Raw genomic sequence first — 20,501 nt, forward strand, 5'->3', positions numbered from 1 at the left:
CTGGTGAACGGACGCAATATACAATATGATCAGAGCCATTATATAATGGCTGAGCCTTTTGGATGTTTCCCCGAGCATCGAATCCTTTTTAATTACAGCAAAACATTAAGTCTACGAAGATGTAACAATGGCAATTTATGCAGTCGCTTGGCTCAAATTAGCTATCAGTTCCTGTAAGAGACATGTGGTTTAATGTTTAACATAAATTTTTTTGGACACGCGAACAAGTTTGTATACGCCTATTTTCCAAAATACTTTCAAAATAAGTATTAAAAATTTCGCTGTAATAAAGTATAGGGAGAAATTCTCTGGGGTTAAGGGCCGGGAAAGTATTCATCGCCTCATCATATTTCCTCCCATCTTGGATATGCAGTAGCAGTGCTATAAACTTTCACCGCTATATGGTGCTGGAGAGTATTGATATTTCTCTTCAAGGATGCAATGCTGCAGATTTGCAACGGGGCGGGTATTCCCTTGGCTTGGGCTGGAGTAGATATTCGATAATACTTGTGGCCCAGAAAATACGCTTGCTAATATTCAGATATTGTTGAGGATTGCGCACTATCGTATCATTTTGTAACTAATCTAGATCTGTAGATAATTACTTCACCATATCTCAGGATGTCCTGTTCACTTTATAACAAAGTTACCGTAAGGACTAAAGAGGTTTCACTATGAATAGTATAGTATGCTGGGCATTGGTGGCAGGGGATGGAAATTTTAAAGACACCCACAAATTTTCCAATTGCAAGTGTGCTTTCTGTTTAACATGGTTGTTTGTATTGTGCTACTTTTGATAAATATGCCTTGAATTGTTCATCTTATTTCAATGGCAAAATTATCCATTTTGTATTTTTTTATGAGCTCCTGCAACCTTACTCTGTGGATATTATTTTGGCAATATCTATTTTTTCCTCTTCTGACGCCAATAAATGGGTATGTACCACCTAAGACACCAGCATAATTTGACTTTCCTACTGTAACATGGTTCACTTTTGCTCATGGTATTTCTTTGTGTGAGTGCTGGAGTGTGTAATTGAGATTGCTTTTACTGTTTTAATAAATGATTTTACACCTCCATGTTGCCTGCCAATATTGACAGTGTTTGGATATTGTTTTGGTAAATAGTTTCAATGTAGCCTATAATGATTCAAATGTTCGTATACAATAATGGTAGCTGAGAAATCACCAGGATTAGCCTTGCAGTAAATATATATAAATATAGCTGATCTCGAATGCTGTAAATTTTGGGTCTGAGATTCCTATATAGCATAAAAATATACAAGTCAAAATCTATGAGAGACGCTTGCTGTCAGAAATGCAAAAAATCACCGAAAACCTATCAAATGGTTGAAAAGTAGCATGAAGTTTTGAATAGTGGGAATAAAAATAGAGTGACAATAGCTTGAAATAGAGGCCGTGGTTCGCCATATGGTTAAGCCGTCCTATCGGCTTTCCTCTCCCTCGGGATAAATGTGTCTATCCTAATCCTAATAATAGCTGTGAATACAAATACCTAACAATGCGTGCCAATGTTAGAAGAAAATAGTGACTAGTAACACAGGAAAAAACAAAAAAAGCTATATAGGCCTATTAATATCAATCAGAGATGGAGGAGGTCGTTGGGATTCTATTACATTTAATTTTATCTACCTGAATTTTGCTATCTGATTTCAAGCGCAACACTTATTTTACTCCATGTAAGTTATCGACTGGTCTGCTGGTTGAAGCAATTATTTGGCTTTTATCATTTTAAATTGAGTTATAAGCACTGCCCGATTTTGAATCGTGTCCATATTTTTTTGTATACTCGTATTATTCTTTTTTTATATTTTGGTGGGTGGGCACGTACTTGTACGTTTTTTTAACTTTATTTCAAGTTATGCTCGCCTTCCTGTTAAATCTGTATTTGTTGTCTGTTTACTTTTTTGTATTGTTCTGCTTTTAGTCAGAGAGCCGAAATAAAATGATTGATTGATTGATTGATATCAATTTCCGTGGTCAGGTTGTCCTAGCACTGTCAGACCAGGCTACCAACCTACTGCAGTACCAGGAGACTGTACCAGAGATATTGTACTGTAGCATTGATAAACTTAGTACTAACCTTTGATCAATCACGTAATGCTGTGATGTGTGGGATACTGGGCTATATTTCGAAGATAGTTTGTCTCTATGGATTACAGAATTGTGATTGAATGTGCCATACTCCATTACTTTTTTGCATGTGAATTACTGAAATCAATTCTAGGCAAATTTTTATTTTGATTCTAGTGTTTTGTTGTGATTGTTCCTGCTTTTGAGGTAAACTACGGATGCCTCATGTCTTTAGATTCAAATTCATATCCTTTCTTCATAATTCCGTCTATTTTATTGATATGATGTTGTTTTTCTATTACTCCTATTAGTATTGCTGTTTTAATTTATTCTGTTTTTACAGTGTTAGTTGATGACCGAAAGATAAGAAGATAGTGTGATCAAAACAACTAACTTACAGTTACTACATCTAATAAACAATTTCTTTAATGTTTTCATGATTGACTTAGTGACTATACTAAAATGGCAGAGTCTGGGATCATGAAGAAATACAAGTTAAAAATACATCAAGCGAATTTCAGCGGTAAGTTACTACAGTCTGGTGATAATAGTTGGTTGGAAAATTTTTTATCTGGCAGTTTTTAGAAGCTGAATTTTTTTTTTGCAGAGGAATCACTGGTGATCAACGCTAAAGATTTTCCAGGAGTTAAGAAAGATGACATTCTTAAAATACATAACTGTGATGGAGATACTTCCAATCATCTTTTTATGAAAGTAGGTATTTTATGAAGCGTTTTTACATCTTCACTCCGATCTCCAAACAACAGAACAAGGCTGTATACAAGTATCCACCGATATATTAGGAGCTTGTTGAATTATTTCTGAATGGATTGCAATTTTCTGGTTCGGCATTGCTTATCTAATTTACTAGATTAATTTTTTATTTGCTCGGCTGTGTGGCGCATCGTGCTAAGTACTAGGAAGATGCTGATCACCGAATCTCTGATTACACTGTGTGGGTCGAATCTTGGGAGGATGATTATGTGCCAGATGATTACTGGACTTGCCGCCGTAGGGTGGTTCATGTAACCGCTGGTCAGTTACGGCTTCCTCCACCATCAATTCCATACATCTAAAACAGATACCTGGCTAAATAATTCCATACCAATATGGACTGGTAACTGTCGAGAGGCCATGGTTCACCATATGATTAAGCCGTCTTATCGGCTTGTCTGTCCCCCAGGATAAATATGTAAATCTCTCAATCCCCATCTGGGTCAGCATGGACTTCCAACCGAATATCTTCAATTTATGATGCCAACAACTAAAATTATCTAGGGCTTATCTAATCATGTGGTGAACTATGACCTCTGGTTTGTTTACCTGCCCATGTCGGGTATTAGAATAGTAAACCAGTTTTTCAGTTTTTCATGCATGGACATTTATAGAACATATGTTTGATTGGGTTACTTATAAAGTATGAATTCTGCCCAAACAATCTGATATTTATGCACATGAACAATCGTTTCTATTTGAATATTGCACAATTTAGAATATGGTCCATTATAAAACATTTTTTATTGATGGCAGTATTCTGTAAGCCAAAAATTATTTGAAAAATGTACTAGCCTAATTAAACTTTACTTTTTTAGGTCAAATCATTAAAAAGGGAAACAGAGTTACAGAAAGACACAATCAGCATCGAACACACAATCGCAAATCAATTCAATCTTCATGCATTTCAGAGTGTTTACGTTCTCAAAGTAGATCCTATGGTACGCCTATACTATAAATAATCAAGCATGATCCATTGTTAAAGCATGCCGCTGAGGCATGCTTTATCAATGGTTCATGCTTGACCAAGTTCAATACTTTTTACATAGGATATCAGCCTGGATTTACTCGAAGTCACCTTCAAGGACCAGTACATCAGTAGGAGTGATATGTGGAGATTAAAACGCCATTTAGTTGGGTCATGCACTTGCATTAATGAGAAAGTTGAGTACTGTGACATTCGAGCACAGGTAATATTGAAATATTTTGTGGAATATATATGTATTTCAACGTGTATTTTCATACATCATTGTATTTCATACTGCATATCCTCGCATGTAAGTCGACGCTACAAATCGCAAGCACTTATCGTGAGAACTTACTGTGGTTCGAGTTGTAGCTGTTGGAATTAAGTTATCATAATGTCATTTTGTTTGAGTGCGATCAGAGTTGCGAGTATAAGCCGAATTTTTAGTGCGATCGAGAGTTTTGCGTATAAGCCAACCCCTTAGTTTGGCAACTTTTTTTTTAGTTTTAAACTCGCGATATGCCAGGATATACGTTCAAATTGATTTCATAGGTAGCTGCAGTACTTTAAAATCAGAATAACAGGAAATACATATTGGGGAGGTGTTTCAAAATCTAAATCCAGACCTCCCATGCAATGGCTTCTGAAACAGTCGCCGCATTAAACCACTTGTTAAAAATAAGACGTTTTCAACGGATGGCGAACTTTCTGTTTCGCAAAATAGCCCATACCATCCATGACCAGTACGGGCCTGGCCGTTAAAAAATCTTACCATATTAATTTAATTGTATGTTGTAATTGTATTAATTTAATTTTATGGTGTCTATAAAGCATTTTCAAGCATTCAATTTTTCACATTTTACACTCTGCAGGTGAATGAACTTTGGATTGATAGTAATAAAGTGAAATGTGGTCTTGTGACGGACAATACTAGAATAGTTCTGCGATCTGCATCAGCTCTTGTTTATATTTTTCTTCAAATGAGTTCGGAAATGTGGGATTTTGATGATTATGGACAATTGCAATTTGAAAGAGCAGTTAATGGATTTTTAAAAGTAAGATCATTATGTTAACACCTTTGTGAGATTTTGATTTATGGTATTAAACCTGCAAAATGGGATTTATATAGGCAATAATTTTTGAATATCTGTATTATTAAGCTTTGTGCTTCTAAGACTGCCATCTTGGGTTAGACTTCACAAAATATACCATTTTTAAGGTGTTTTTTGGTAGATTTCGATTAAAATTTGCATTGCCATCAAGAACTAGTTTATACAGGCTATTAGAATATATAGGTTTGTTGCCCCTCACCTCACCCATTGTAAAATATCTCACTTAAAAATAGTATTTTGAATCTCAATTTCAGAGTTCCCATAAATCTTTTTATATTTAGCTATTAATAACCCCTTTCGTGCGATTTTACATACCTCAACCCTCTCATTAAACCAAGTTGGCTGACAGCAGGGATGGCCAAAACCGAATAGTTCACTATTTCGAATACATTCGAAATTATTTTTTTCGAATATGAAATTTCGAATACTTCGAAAATAAAATCCATTAATTGAAGCTTACCTAAATGTATGTAGGAATTTCCATACAATAAGCAATGGAATAACTGCTATCTACAAGTTACAACCTAGCTATATTACCAGGCATTTCATATTTGCAGATTATTGCAGTATATATTTTATATACCATTACCATGAGTCATGTTAACAGAATTAAATTAATACGGCAATAGTGGTATCGATGATGATTTGAATATCTGCGCAACACAAAATCATCCTAGTAAAACGCCCATACTTTAAATACCAATCATTATCCAAATTATTTGCCAAAAAGCGGGATAAAGTATGAGTTATTTTTCAGACTTGTGATAATTTTTTCGTGAGTATAAAAATACGAATCAAAAATTAATTATATTCGGGAACTTTACCACACATTTTAAGTCGGAAGATCGCCGTTGTATGTTTGAGTAATATTACTTTTATTATTTTATAAATATTAAAATAGGAATTAAAAACTATTTGTAATCGGGTAGTTTACCACACATTCTAAGTCCACAAATCGCCGTTGTATTTTGTAAATACGAAAATAGGAATCAAAAATTAATATTAATTGCGAGTTTGCTACACAATTTATGTCCACAGATTGCCGTGATATTGTGCCGAATATAATTAGTTTTTGATTCTCATGTCCGTACTCACGAAAAATTGTCACAAGTCGGAAAAAGAATTTATATTTTATCCCGCTCTTGGAAACTAATTTGGATAATGGTTGCCATTGGTTTGTATTTAAAAGTATGGACTTTTTACTAGGATGATTTTGTGCTGCGCAAAATATTCGAATCCATGACCGATACCACTATTTAAAATGCCTTACCGTGTTAAATTAATTATATTATCATAACTCAAATGTTGGTAAATCGGGCAGTTTATCACACATTTTAAGGTCACAGATCGCCGTTGCATTTTAGAATTATAATAGTTTAATTATTTTGTAAATACGAATCCGAAATTATAATTGGGCAGTTTACCACGTATTTCATGTCCATAAATACCCGTGGTATTTGGTATTAATACTTTCATCATTTTATCAATATAAAAATAGGAATCAATATTTAATAAAATCGGTCAGTTTACCACACATTTTATGTCCACAGATTGTCGATACAACCATGAGTTACGTTGAACAGAATTAAATTAATACAGCATGACATTTTAAATGCTGGTACCAGTCATATAGGCCTCCAATATGACGGGTAGAAAAATTGTGTCCCTGTTGTTCAGTTATGCTGATATGCGCTAATAATTTGAATGTTTAGAACCAGATCATGTTAGTTTGGTTGAATCATACTCACAGAATTAACTATTTTTAACAATTGAGCGTTAAATTTAAGTTGTGAAGCGGCAATCATTTTGGACAACCTATTAACCAGAATGTTGAAATAATTTTGGAATGTGATAAGTAATACATTGCACGTCCACGGGTTATTTCACAGCTGTGTTTTCCTGTCGTGTTCTGCTGAATCGGCAAAATGAAAGGGTCACAAATCACTTTATCTCGGTGGCCTAGAAAAGCGACTTATTAGCCGGGGAAATACAGTAATTGTCAATTTTTCGACGTAATGGAAATGAATTTGTAAATTAGAAGCCTTGTAGACGAATGTCGGCAATGTCCACCCACGCAAACGTGCAAATGTGTCGCAACACTATGCGACGTACGGTCGCACAGAATATAAACAATCAAAGTGCCGATTCTAATTCATCCTCATCGTCATAAAAATCCGTTTGAAGATTCCCCTAAAACGAAACACCACGTTTACGGCGAAAAGTGGTTACTATTCGGAATTATTCGAAAATCAGCCGAAAAGGTATTCGAATACTTTGATATTCGAATATTCGATTCGTTTTGGACAACCCTGGCTGACAGATTGGTAAAAAAGGCTTATGTCAATAACTGAGGGTTAATCGTAAACATACCCAATGCATAGATAGAGTTATTAATGTTTTATTTGTTTTCACTACCATCCTTCATGAATAATATTTTGTTTTCAGGATCTTTTTACCAAATGGAGAGATAAATGTTATCACGAATTTACACTTGTGTTATTTTCAAGGTAAGTTTCGATATATTTTATTTGTCTTTGTTTGAAACAATTTATAATTATATAAGGATCTGATAATTAATTTATTTCTTGTTAAACACTGACTATGACCATTCTAATATTATCATGCAATTTTGACATTCAAGATTTTTGATGGTAAAACTACTACAACTCTGTAAACATGAAATGTACAGAGCTCGAAAATTATTGAATAATGACCTTATTTAAAACCAAAAAAAATTCTCAACAATTAATATTTATTTCATTCTGCCAAGTTTAAATTATGATTCAATTAGGAATTTTTTACATTTATTACAGGACATTCTATAATGCTTCAAAAATTGAGCAATTTCCAGAAGAAGTTCGAGATATTGTACAAAAAAATTACAAAGGAGATTTTTATATTGATTTCTATAATTGTGTCGCACATCATGAACGAAATGAAGATTGTACTCCATTACTTTTTCGATTGAAGAAAATTTTCAATGGTAATCTTATTTTTGCTTTCAAATTTTGAAAAATTATCATTTTTACACAATTGAAATTCCTTATTATGACCAAAAATCTTATACAATTATTAAAATAAAGAACAAAGCAAATCATTTTGGTCTTTCCTGCATTCAAAGATTTTAACTTGATTATACATCAACTTCTTCTGTGTACTTGGCTGTTGCCCTGTTTAGAATACATTCCATAATAAAAAATATTATTTGAATTATTGTATTGTTATTAAATATAAAAACTAATTATTATGGCAGAGTGTTCGGTTTTGTCCATTCCTGTGTTGACACTAGGACGGCACAGTCGAAATTTGTCATTTTTCAGTCTAGGTTGAAATTTGAAATGTCTGTAGTCGGAGAGTTGCTTACATATTTACTTAGTGTTATTAACAGTCAAATAAAGGAGACATACGTCGATGTTTTTTGTCAAAAAAAATTTTCGGCGATTTTGGAACTGGGGTTGAAGTTTTTGGGAGTGAGAGTCAATTGTAAGATTTATATCAGTCGATAGTCTGAGTCGATCGCAAATTTTCACCCACTCTACAGCCCTCGTTGACTTGCCCCTAATTTTCCCAAGATTACCCAGCACTTGAAATAGCTAGAAACAATAATACCTGCTTTTCATTTATTCAACTTTATTTTCCACAGATTATAAAGATATGATAACCATTCCAAATTGTCCACCTGGACACAATTCTGTCGCAAGCGAAGGAAATTTTCTTGAAGCTATTAATATGTCACTGAATGTTTTTGAAAAACATTACATTGATCGAAATTTTGACAGAACTGGACAACTGGTACTATGCATAACGCCGGGTAATATTTTTTTATGTTTCGAGTCATGCTTTCCATGAATAAGGCATTGAACAAGCATAGAAAATTTTATTTTGTTTTTCAGGGGTTGGTGTTTTTGATGTCGATCGAGATCTGACTGTTCTAACTAAAGAAAGAATGATAGACAATGGTATTGGTAGTGATCTTGTATGCTTAGGACAACAACCATTACATGCAGTACCATTGTTCAAATTTCATCAACTAAACAGGTGGGATATACAGCGTATTCTGTATTGTCAAAGAAGAATTCCTGAGCAACTTTTCCCTACTAAACTTAAGAAACATCGACAACACTTACTACCACATCAACATGGCCTATTTAAAATTATTGCTTAAAAAAATTGAATGATATCCTAATATTGCAATGAAAAGTAAAGCACTGTAAAGGACATAAGCAACTGAAAGAAAGATTCAAAATATTTCCTAGTGTCAAGTACCTCTTTGAGACAGATGTCTTGAGATAGACTTGAGTCTGGTGGATACTGGTACTCGAGGGGTTGAACAAGAATCATGAATTGCCTCGAATACGAAATATAATATTCTCTTATTGTTATATTGTACCTGCCCAGTCCAAATCAGCTCAAGATGGGCATTGTATGTAAAACAGTTAGTTAGAGTCCTAACGAGTCAAGGTCTTTTATTAATGAGTTTATTTTTTAGGAACAAAGCGAAACAACCGTTACTACATGATTTCAATATACCCCACTGGATAAGTCATAGTTTCTATTCATCGAATCCATTCTTAGATAAAGGTAAGAGATTAAGTATCATATCGTCGTACCAAGACATCAGTTACGGCTTCCTCTACCATCAAGTTCATGCATCTGAAACAAATAACTGGTTTTTTTAACTATTCCCAATTGCCATACCCTACATGGACTGATACCAAAAGAGAGGCGGTTTGCCATATTTTCAGCTACATTTTTTCCGTACTCTTTTTAGGTAGTTCTTGTTCCTTTTAGGATCAACTGGAATCAAGTATGTTCCACGTATTCTTTTTCCACAAAGAAAATTGAAAACGAAAAGAAAACAATCGTTGCAAAGTCGTTTTTCTGACAAACAAACAGAACTGCCTTCACTACTGGCTCATAATTTTGAAGAATTTGATGAAGAAGTTTGTATTCGTTGTATTAGTCATTTTTGAATAATAAATGTTATTGAAAAATCTCACTATATATCCATTTTTAATTTGATTGGTTTAACATATCCCATTCAAAACGTTACATCCCTATCCATGTTGATCCTCGCAGCAAAGAATTTTTATGTGTAAAATAGGTAATATGGTTTGTTTTCGTTCCGATTTTCAGGTTTTCAGTCTTCCACATTCAGTTTGTAATTCAAGTATGATGCAAAATATATCAAGTTCGTTTCATCCTAGTTATGTTCGGCGATCAAGCTCGACCGATTTCAATAAGAAGTCAGTTGGATCTCGAGTCAGAACAATAAGTGACGGATGGAAACAACATGTAAGCTCCTATTCAGGATGTGTGGCATTTAACGGGTTGAATTTTTTTTAGTTTGAAACATGGTCTCTGTATACCATAATCAGCCTGTTCCTGAGTCATTACCACATTTTTCTTAGAAAACTAGTCCCAAAAAAAATCTCATGGACAAGATAGTGCGGTAGTTGGGCCAAACTGTTGGCATAGCAGAGTAAATACCTCTGTATCATAACTCACTATGGGTGTAATAAATCAGGTAAACTGTCCAAAACAGGAAATTTCTGGTTCTTCCAAGAATAGTGACTTATTACTACAGACCTGTTAGTGAATATGTAAGTCTGTATGGTAAAAAAAAAAATTTTAATTTATTTTCAGTCCGGTTCTCCTGATGACCACCAATTTCATTCACGTTCATTATCAAGGCAGACAACACCTTTGCACATTCCAAATGTACTCGGAATAACAAGAGTTCGAAAACAACCATTAGCTGGAATCGCAAGTTCAATAGGACCAGATCGAAATTTAGAGAAATATCTCGCAATTAAAGAGGTACCAGTTGATATATAATAAATATTTATGTTCATGACATAATTTTTGTGATTGTATGCATACATTTTGTGTATACTGTATGGTTTCAATTTTGCTCTTGTTAGTAGATGGTTTCTAACAGTCAGGAACATCCAAACGAATCTAATATTCGATTGAGTCAATCAACGATTTCGAAATATTGTGATATTCTGTTATTAACCATTATTTAACTATCAATGTATGTGTCATTATCTATAATCATTCACATCACAGGATGATGTTTCCTCTGAGTTAAAAGTTGGAAGTGCTCACTCTCTACAAACTCGAGCTCACAAGAAGAAACAAGCCCCTCGTCGTGCACTTATTAACCCTTTTGTGGCAATGTCAAGTACTTTAACCCCACTTACATCAAATCGACGTCGTTGGGTGCATACTTACCCCAAGGGTCACAAGGTCAAGGAAGTAGTGCATCTTCCACAACAGGATGGCGAATTGATCCGTACTTCACGTCTGAGTGAGTCTTCAGATCAATATAACGATGAATATAGCTCAGATGCAGAAATCAAATCTCAAACGAGGTAAATATGCAATAGATAAGTGACATTTGATGCTTGGTTCACAATTGGCACATGCTCAACATTACGAGCATACTTGCCATAGCAACTCTGAATATCCTTTGTGGGTTCGCAGATTCTAATCCCATGGTATGTGCGAGAGGATTGCTGGACTCCTTTGTTGGCGTATAGTGGTTTACGGTTTATACATCATATCAACTTTCCTCTCCTACTAATACATTTTTTACTTACCCCTCGATAAAAAAGTAGTTTTTTAGAAATTTTTTTAAAATTCCAATTCAGTACGTGTTTTGAGGAGTTCATAATGACAGACATGTTCACTTTTTAGTTCGATGTGGTGGAGAGTGATTCTTCCCGAAGTCTTATTTCCTAAAATTGTTCATTTCTATCAGAATTATGAATTTGTCTTGAAATAATCCTTCATTTATTCAAACAGGAGTTCTGGATCAACTGTCGTCCCAAAACTATCACAAAGTACTGTCGGAAGTGTTTCAAGTAGTGAATATTCTGTCGGCAGTTTGGATTACACTGCGAATACTTTCCCCAAACCTTGTGTATTGGCAAGAGTCAATGGAGCTGATTTTCAGAAGACATCAAGTAAATTTTCCACCTTTTTTCATCATAGTACACGCTTGCCATCTCATTTTTAATTACCGGTACTGGTTAAATAGGAGAATCCTATATTAAAATTGAAAAATTATCAATAATTAAATATACTATATAATCTCTTTAGCTGTCGACTGGAAATCATTACGCTCACCTGCCTGTCTTCCAATCACAAATGATTATTTTCCATCAAAGCAAAGGTTACATACGGACTATACAGAACAATCATATACTCTTATACCAGACCATGAAGATAGCCAGTATGATGGGTAACTTCTGTTTATTTTTTGTTTAAACTATTAGTAATGGATCATACTAACTCTAGAATAAAGTTGTCTGTATGGCAATATATTGTCCCGTAAGCTAAGATTCTAGTTCCATCAAAATTATTAGCTGTTTATGTATCATTGATTCATGCAGATCCTAGTTAATTGTGAAGTCCGAAATACATAAAAAGCATAATGAGGGGGAAATGGGACAGCTAATTGTGTCCTTATTTATCAACTAGTGACATGATTTGAGCACTAAATCACAATATTTTTTGAAATTCTTCATTTCCCTCTTTTAATTTATAAATAGAAATTGAGGAAATTTTAGACTTCTAAAAGAATCGCTTCGACCAAATTCTATTTTTATATCGTATATTATTATAAGTTATCTAATAATATATTCACAGAGTATCTGAAGGTCTACTCAACACTGATTCTGACCAATGTACAGGGTGGCAGGCCCAATCATCCTCGCCTGTGGCAACAAAGGAAATATTCCTTGAGCTTGTCAACCAAAGACTATGCCAGGGATTTCAACTGGTTGTATCAGGACACTGGGGGAAAAGAAAACATTATGATAGTGCGTCAATATTTGGTGGCAGAAAGTCTCCATCTCCAGTGGGGGGTGATGTTTCATTCACTTCGGTTGACAGTGCTACAAGTCCAGTTTATAATGGTAACAAGCACATTGTTTTAAGTTATATTTACCTTACCTTGTATATTATCGGGAAAGTTATTTCGTTTAATCTAACATTTTTGAATTCTGGATATTATCTAAATGAATTCATAATAATCTTCTGTACTTCATTGTGAATGTTCAGTGTTCAGGGATGAGGAATCAGGAAAAATTATGAAATCGAAGACTAAAAGTCTGACTTCAGAGACAAAATTGTGACTCCTAGCTTTAGCAAAGAATTTTCCAATATCAATAAAAATTTGCCTACCTCTATATAGTAACATCCATATTCTAACAAATATCAAACCTTTTCAGATACTATGGTGCTGTCTGAACATCCTCAACGCTACACCCTCAATCACGGAAGACAATATCACGTCATTTTGCTTACAGATGAAAACGAAATTTCCGTAAAGATATATAAACCAAGGTCAGATTGCACAAAAATAAATATTCAGTAAAAACAACTCTTTACTGTGTTCTGGAGTCTAGAGTTCGGCATATCTTTACTGATATTGGAGTTGAAGCCAAAGTGGCCCACCCATAGTGAAAATTTTGAATTTTTCAGTCATTATTTCAGACTTCTAATCATAATAAAATCGATTTCGAAATCCCCTTCAGAAATCAAAAACGGCATTAAGTAACTAAGCGTTCACAACAGACAATTAAGTAAGCCGTGTATGGAAATCATCTTGGCTTCATTGCTTCATGAAACAACATCTATTTCAGGCACTTGTTTTCGACTTTAACAATTGAGTATAAATATCTACTATGGGCAGTCAGCAGAGATAAATACAGAATGGCAAGAGTTAAATTTTCTCACGAACAATATGAAAGTTATCATTGGAGTTATCAAGATAATTGTGTTTGTTGTGTTGGTGCTGACTCCGACTTCAAGATTGTAGATGTAAGTTTTGATATGTTCAGATTTCATGTTTTTTAAACTTTGAAGTTTTATAATATCAGTGTCTGCGCGTCAGGAGTCCTGTTTAGAGGGAGAGTGGAAAATCTTTTTTTAGAAAAATGGCTAGCAGAGATCGTTGAAATGCAGTGGATTAAAATTGGCTTGAGTTAAAATATTAATCTTGACAAATAAAGAAAATTTATTGTTTCAAAGAGCAGCATAGACTGCCTGAAACTCCAACTATGCCACTTCATTTACAATATGATTTTGAAATTAATGATATTTATACTTATCTTTCCTTGTTCACAATCTAATTCCAAGAAGCAGAACATCAAAAAATACTTTTAATGATATAAATAAACCTTAACTTTTTTTTCAATTCAGAGTATCAAGTATTGGAGATCGAAGTTCATACTAATCCCATCAGCTATAAACAAACTAAAAACTCAGAAGGCAGAAATTGAAGCCGCACAAAAAGCAGGAAGAAAAGCTAGGTTTGTAATACAAAATAGAATAATAAACGTTGATATATTAAGCTTTGATGATGCTTTTGTGTGCCATCTACAATAGGGATGCATGCATGTTCCCCCCCTTTGTGACAAGATTCATGATTTCTTTTGTTTTTGACATAAAACATTTGGAGCAAATGGATAGTGTGTACCACAACTGATGACTAGCGTTATATTTGGCGTTTCAAAAGTGATGTATCAGATTTATGTGGAGCTTGCGTAGTGACATACATTAGTGAATATAACTTTTAAACTGCTATTTAGTATTTATGTGTATCATTTATTATGAGACAAATAAACACAAACACAAAAAAAATTTTCCCAGGTTTGACCTATTTGAGGCTGATGGTTTTCATTCTGAAGATGACGGCACTTCAAATCAAGATTACAATCAAATATTAGATGGAATGGTCCGGTTTTTCGACTACATGAATAAGATTCGACGTCCTGCTAATTCTCTACCTTTAAGACGACAGTTGGTAAACACCCTTTTACTTTTTAGTACAAATACCATTATATTGATCTTTGACCCTAAAGTACTTTTATGTGATAGGTTATGAATAAAAAATCTGGCATCAGTGGGATTTCTGCGTCTTCATTGCCCACAAATATTGATGTATCTTCGCAAAGAATTAATCCTGCAAGCTCTGTCAGTGCCGGAAGTTTTCAGCTAAACAATTCTCCATCTCCCGCTACGACACCTGCAAGCGGACGCTCGACACCTCAACAATTGAAAATGCATGCTTCTCCGCCTAATATCACTAGCAAGATTCATTCTTCTAATGTCAATGCAAAACCAGTGGCGATACTTTCTAAAAAGGTGGGTATTATTTTTAATACTTTACTTTGTACTATTGTTGCCATGGCTACTTTGCTTGTCAATGAGAGAAGTTCTTTTTTTATTTTTTGAATGACACAGTTAATCTCAACGCTTTAACCGCTAGGCCATCGCGGTTGTGTGGGTCTTTGGTGAAACTTGCGATTTTGAGAATATTAGGTTGTTTTTAATGTATTTTTCTTAAAGTTCCAACCTTTTTCACTAATTACTGTTACACTTTACGAAGATTGTCGTTGTTCGGTAACCAGTATTTTATAAATTTCTATTTCCAGACAGAGGAGGGCAATCAGATGAACCAAGAACTTGCTCAGCTTGAGAAAAATGTTTCTCAAGCCAAAGAAGAGTCAATATCTCAAATTGTTCTCACTCGTGATACAGACTGGAAAGATATTTCGAGTGCAATGAGAGATAAAAAGTATGTTATTTGTGTAAGATCTAAACTTCAATAAATAAGTCTTCATATTTGTCAATTCTGTCATCAAAATTTGGTTTCATGGAGTTAGGAGCTGCATTTAGAGTCAAATGTTCCACGGCCCTGTCCATTTACCTACCAACAGTATTCTAGATTCCTATCTTGCGATTTGCTTTCATTTTAAATATTCTATATCAATCTAGCAGTAAAGCAGCAGTAAAGTAATAGTCTCTAAAGTTTGACATAATGTCAACAACGTTGTTCCAATGCGAAACTCTATAAAAAAAACACAGAAAATTCAATTATTCTAATTCTCGAAAATAGATCATACACAGCCATGTTTAACCGAACCATTTATCAGCTCACATCTTGATACAATTTTCCACATTTTATTTTTAAGGTTCGATTTCTCCTTTATATCACGACAACGAGGATTACACTCAGACGTTTTCATCAGTATTGAATGTGTACATTGGTGCATAAGAAATATTTCTGGTATAGATGAAATCTCTGATGCAGTTGAATTATTAGAGGTACGTAATGGAACTTTGGCTTGTGTTATTTACTTTTCATGTATTAATCAGCGTGAGAAGTTGCATATTCTAGGAATCGTTGCTGCAAATCATGGACGCAATGAGCCAATGTTTGGAGTCGTGTTTTTCTCAATTTTTTTTCGTTTTCAACATTTTTTCATCAATTATCTTTATGCATCATGTTTAACAATAAAAACACCAACAAACGAATGCAAAAGAATATATGTATTACCCCCAAATAATTAAATAAATTACATTTAATTTACGTAAATTAATTTATTGATTAAGAATGGTACTTAGTGAAGGGCTTTGCTCATTATTTCTGAAGAACTGTTCTGTGGTCCTCAAGGGGATTCTCTAAGGGCATTCTTGTTCTTATTAATTAGTTTTTTCTTGTGTTTAGAAAATGAGGAAATCCAAGTTAATTTGTCATGCATCTGGATATTGTGATCACCCATTCAAATATGGTTATTTCATTTACTATTTAACGGATGAGAAAGATCATAATGAAAGTATGTATATATCTTGTATTAGCTTGCAGGAATTTTTTAAATTTTCTGTTCACATCATGTCTTCAAATTGTGCTTCAGTTCTCAAAAACTACGTTTGACTGTAAACGAGCTTCTATTCCAAGCATATACCATTTAAGACAAAATTCTACCATTCCAATTGTTTTTTCTTTTGAAAATTTGCTTATCATTATTGTTTAAATCAGAACCAACACCTTTATATCACTGTATATTTCACAATTATGGTGTAGCCTGCAAGGTTGAAGATACCGGGTTTTTCAAACTTGCTACTACTGCCTTGGTCAAGGTGTACGGTAATTAGATTGGGTGGGAAAATCTGAACAAGAATGATTCAGTCATTCACAAAATAAAAGTTTTTTATGTATAATTGGATGCTTGTGCGAAGCCTTGCTTTGAGTGAAAGTGTAAAAAAGCCCCCAAAGGTCATTATTTAAGTTTCAGTTTCAGACCCTACTAGTCATCAATATGATACAATCGGGCGAGGAAATTTACGAGTTTTTGAATCAAGATGGTTGGAATTAGAAGTGAAATATTGTAAAGAAGAAGAACCAGTCCTCCAAATCGAATCTAAATTAGGGAAGAAAAGACCAAAATCTGCTTTATCTAGCTTGCTTGAGAATGATTCTCGAAGTAGAAATCCCAGTGGAGCAATTCCTGAAATGAAGGTGCAGTTCTTATATTATACATATGGATATTTTGTTTGCTTTAAACCAGACACCAAACTATATTTTCAATCAACGCAATTGTTTATATTAGACAATCGCAGTAAATGTGTAACATCCACCGCAACTGCTCCCGACTAACAATATTGATTTTAGTGTAACTGTCTTTATGTCAGCTAATGCTCACCATCACGTTTTCTATGCTTTCAGTCATTTTTCAATGCTTTTATGTATGTTTTTATACATCTTTGAATGGTCCATACAGTCTATATCAAACTTCCCCAAACTCGGCGAACGTCAATAGACAAATGCTTAGCCAGCGAGGCATAAATATCTTCTCTATTGACTGACCTAAGATACATTACTGTCATTTAGTACTGCAATATTTTAACACTTGTTTTCAAATCATAGACTGTTCACATTCCTCTGAATAACAAAGTCAAAACTGGGAGAACAGAGTGGTGCCAGGTTCAATATCAATCAAGTATAAAACCTTGGCAAAAATCTACTGTTTTCAGCTTTAATGTACAATGGATGGTGGCAACAGCTACTTGCTTATTTGAAATGGTAGGAATTTAAAATGTTTTCAAGCAAGTTCACTCAAAGCAAAGGCTGTATTTATATTTTAGTTAATTAGTGCTAATTTTCCTAGTTCTCAATAGTTAATGTCTTGCAGCCAATCTTTGTATTATCCTGTGTAGTCAACGTCTCTCGCATCTTTAAGTAAAGCATTTTTTATCTTCTGGACTCCTTCCGGAAGCTTTTTGTATTCATTGTCCCCCTGTTTATCTTTCCAGCGGTATTCATAGTTGCTTGGATTGGCAGATTTCAAATCTCACTATGTTCAATCGATTCATGCTCAACGAAGGGGAAAAAAACTTGTGATATAACCTTATCAAGCAATGAAATTAAGATGAATAGGGAGTTTTAGGGCCCCCTGTTTGGGAACCACTGATATATAGTGATATACGTGGTCTTGTATAGTAGCTACCTATATTCAACTGTAGTAATAAACATTTTCTTATACGATTTCTTCAGTTGCAAAGTTGGTTGCGTGAAGTGAAACGATGCAATCTTTGTATGTTACCGATGCCAAACAATCCATTTGCTTTTCCACACACGGAGAAGGATGCATCACCATTACATTGTCCATTGTTTGTACCACTAAATTTAATTTCTCTAGTCGGCGATGTTTCAGAATTTGAAGGTGAGAAATTGAATTTAAATTTATATGAAAGTCGAATAGGACACTTGTTCATGGCTTCATGCTATGACTTTTTTTTTTTTTTTTCAGAATTGCTTACAAAAGGTTTGGAATGCAGAAAAAGGATAATTCAATTTATGGAGAAAATTGCAATAAGGTGTGCTTCATACTCTTACCTAATAAAACTAAATAACAGAAAAGTTTAGTATTTGAACATGTCATTGGGTCGCAAGATTTCACAAAAATTATTTTCAATTAAATTTGGGTCGCTCAAGAAATAGTTGGGACCCACTGGGCTAGAGCCCCATTCAGTCCAATGCTTGCAGTTGTACGGATATGGGAACACGATCATTATATTCTGAGGCTCTCAAACTACAACATAAATTCACATACCGGTATGTAAAAAGCAACAAAACTCAACAAATCTATCATTTGAAACCTCATCAGAAGATATGTATGTACCGGTATGTTTATTCTAACGAGGCATTATCAAAATGAAAACCAAACGCGGCGGTGTGGCTCAACGGGCTAAGCGTTAGGAATACGCTCGCCACCGCACCTCTAATTACTCTGCGTGGGTTCGCAGGTTCGAATCCCATGCAGGGATGGTTATGTGCGAGAGGATTGCTGGACTCCTCGCCGTCGTTGGGTGGTTCACGTAACCGCTGGTCGGTTACGGCTTCCTCCACCACCAAGTCCATGCTTCCGAAAACAAACAATACAGTAAAACTAATCCCATACCCGACTTGGAATGGTAACCGGACGAGAGGCCGTGGTTCGTCATATGGATAAGCCGTCTTATCGGCTTTCCTCTCCCCCGGGATAAATATGTAAATCCTATCCTATCCAAACCCCTTCTTATGATGTTACTTTTTCAGCAGCCATGAGCCAAGCGACTTTTTGTGGATACATGGAATATATATTTTGCTTGAGCAGTCACTGTCACATTATCTACTCTTTACATGCATTTGTTAGGACTTATTTACATTTTCTTTCATATAGATTTGGATTCGTCAGATATTTTGCTGGTCGCGACCCTGAAGCTGAACGAAGTAACTCTGCCAATAGTCGACATTACGTTCACTACACAGGACAAGTTTTCCTTGAAATACCAGTGACTGATGATTTCCAGGTTCAAGGTCGTTCATTGGCTGCGAAGCATTATATTATAAGAGGGGTAAAAACCCCAATGTCACCCAGTCATGAAACCAAACTTCAGTCTCACCTCATATCCCCACGGAGGGGGAAGAAAAGCGGGTTTGATATCACACCTGGGTTGAATGATGAAAGCCCCCCAAAACCCAGTGTCGCGTCGAGTAACCCCGAAGAAAATCCAACAGTTGATCTGAAGTCATGCGGATTCTATTTTTCAGCAAATCATATGTTAACCCGACGTTGGCGAATGGCAGCATTTGACGATTGTCCAGCTTCTAAATTAGAGAGTGACTTTATCAAATACTGTGCTACCATAAATGATCATCGATTGGTGGATTTTTATAAATCAATATATTTGTAGTAATCATGATAATACGATTTTAAATATAATAAAACTGCGAAGGTTTTGTGTGTGGTGTTTGCATCAATGATATTGAACGCATTTGCAATATTAACTTGTATTGCAAAAGCATTTGTTCCTCAGTGTAGGTCAGATATGATAGTAGTCAAACTTATTGTCTGCACTCTCCAATGCGGGCTAGATGATGATAATGGTAAGGGTTGCGTGCGCGGGATTTTGTGCCAACTAATATTCGATTGATATATTTCTTCGTAAATACCATGTAGCCTAATATTAAAAGAGTCAATATATAGAAAAAGTTGGCGCGAACGCCAAGCAAAAAGTCAACATACATCATTCTGGATCAGAATAAAATCTAAATATATATATCGGTCTACATTTAGCCGATATTGCCAACATCGGTACATCTCTAGTGCATACAAGAAGAATTTGCAGATCTTGTTTTTGGCGTGCTGTACGTTCTAGTCCCTATTTTTAGTTGTGATGTGGCCGTTATCCACAATTGGATATTGGCCTATCAT

The 20,501-nt window shown here is 34.7% G+C and overlaps 1 protein-coding gene across 1 annotated transcript; it reads left to right on the forward strand.

The window, feature by feature from the left end:
• Positions 1-435: 435 nt before the first annotated feature.
• Positions 436-20,025, forward strand: LOC120333879 (GATOR1 complex protein DEPDC5-like). Its single transcript, XM_039401267.2, has 30 exons — positions 436-2,617; positions 2,702-2,808; positions 3,687-3,809; positions 3,918-4,058; positions 4,708-4,890; positions 7,393-7,454; positions 7,761-7,930; positions 8,591-8,758; positions 8,841-8,985; positions 9,437-9,528; positions 9,739-9,890; positions 10,084-10,242; positions 10,594-10,767; positions 11,020-11,324; positions 11,758-11,918; positions 12,055-12,196; positions 12,604-12,872; positions 13,188-13,302; positions 13,602-13,779; positions 14,161-14,270; positions 14,611-14,764; positions 14,839-15,105; positions 15,396-15,538; positions 15,936-16,068; positions 16,472-16,580; positions 17,040-17,263; positions 17,672-17,827; positions 18,299-18,467; positions 18,555-18,621; positions 19,467-20,025. Exons 1-30 carry the CDS (start codon positions 2,557-2,559, stop codon positions 19,978-19,980), a joined length of 4,953 nt encoding a protein of 1,650 aa, XP_039257201.2. The 5' UTR covers positions 436-2,556; the 3' UTR covers positions 19,981-20,025.
• The last annotated feature ends 476 nt before the right edge of the window (positions 20,026-20,501 follow it).

This window comes from Styela clava, chromosome 15, assembly GCF_964204865.1.
Source record: "Styela clava chromosome 15, kaStyClav1.hap1.2, whole genome shotgun sequence".
NCBI classification, from domain to species: Eukaryota; Metazoa; Chordata; class Ascidiacea; order Stolidobranchia; family Styelidae; genus Styela; species Styela clava.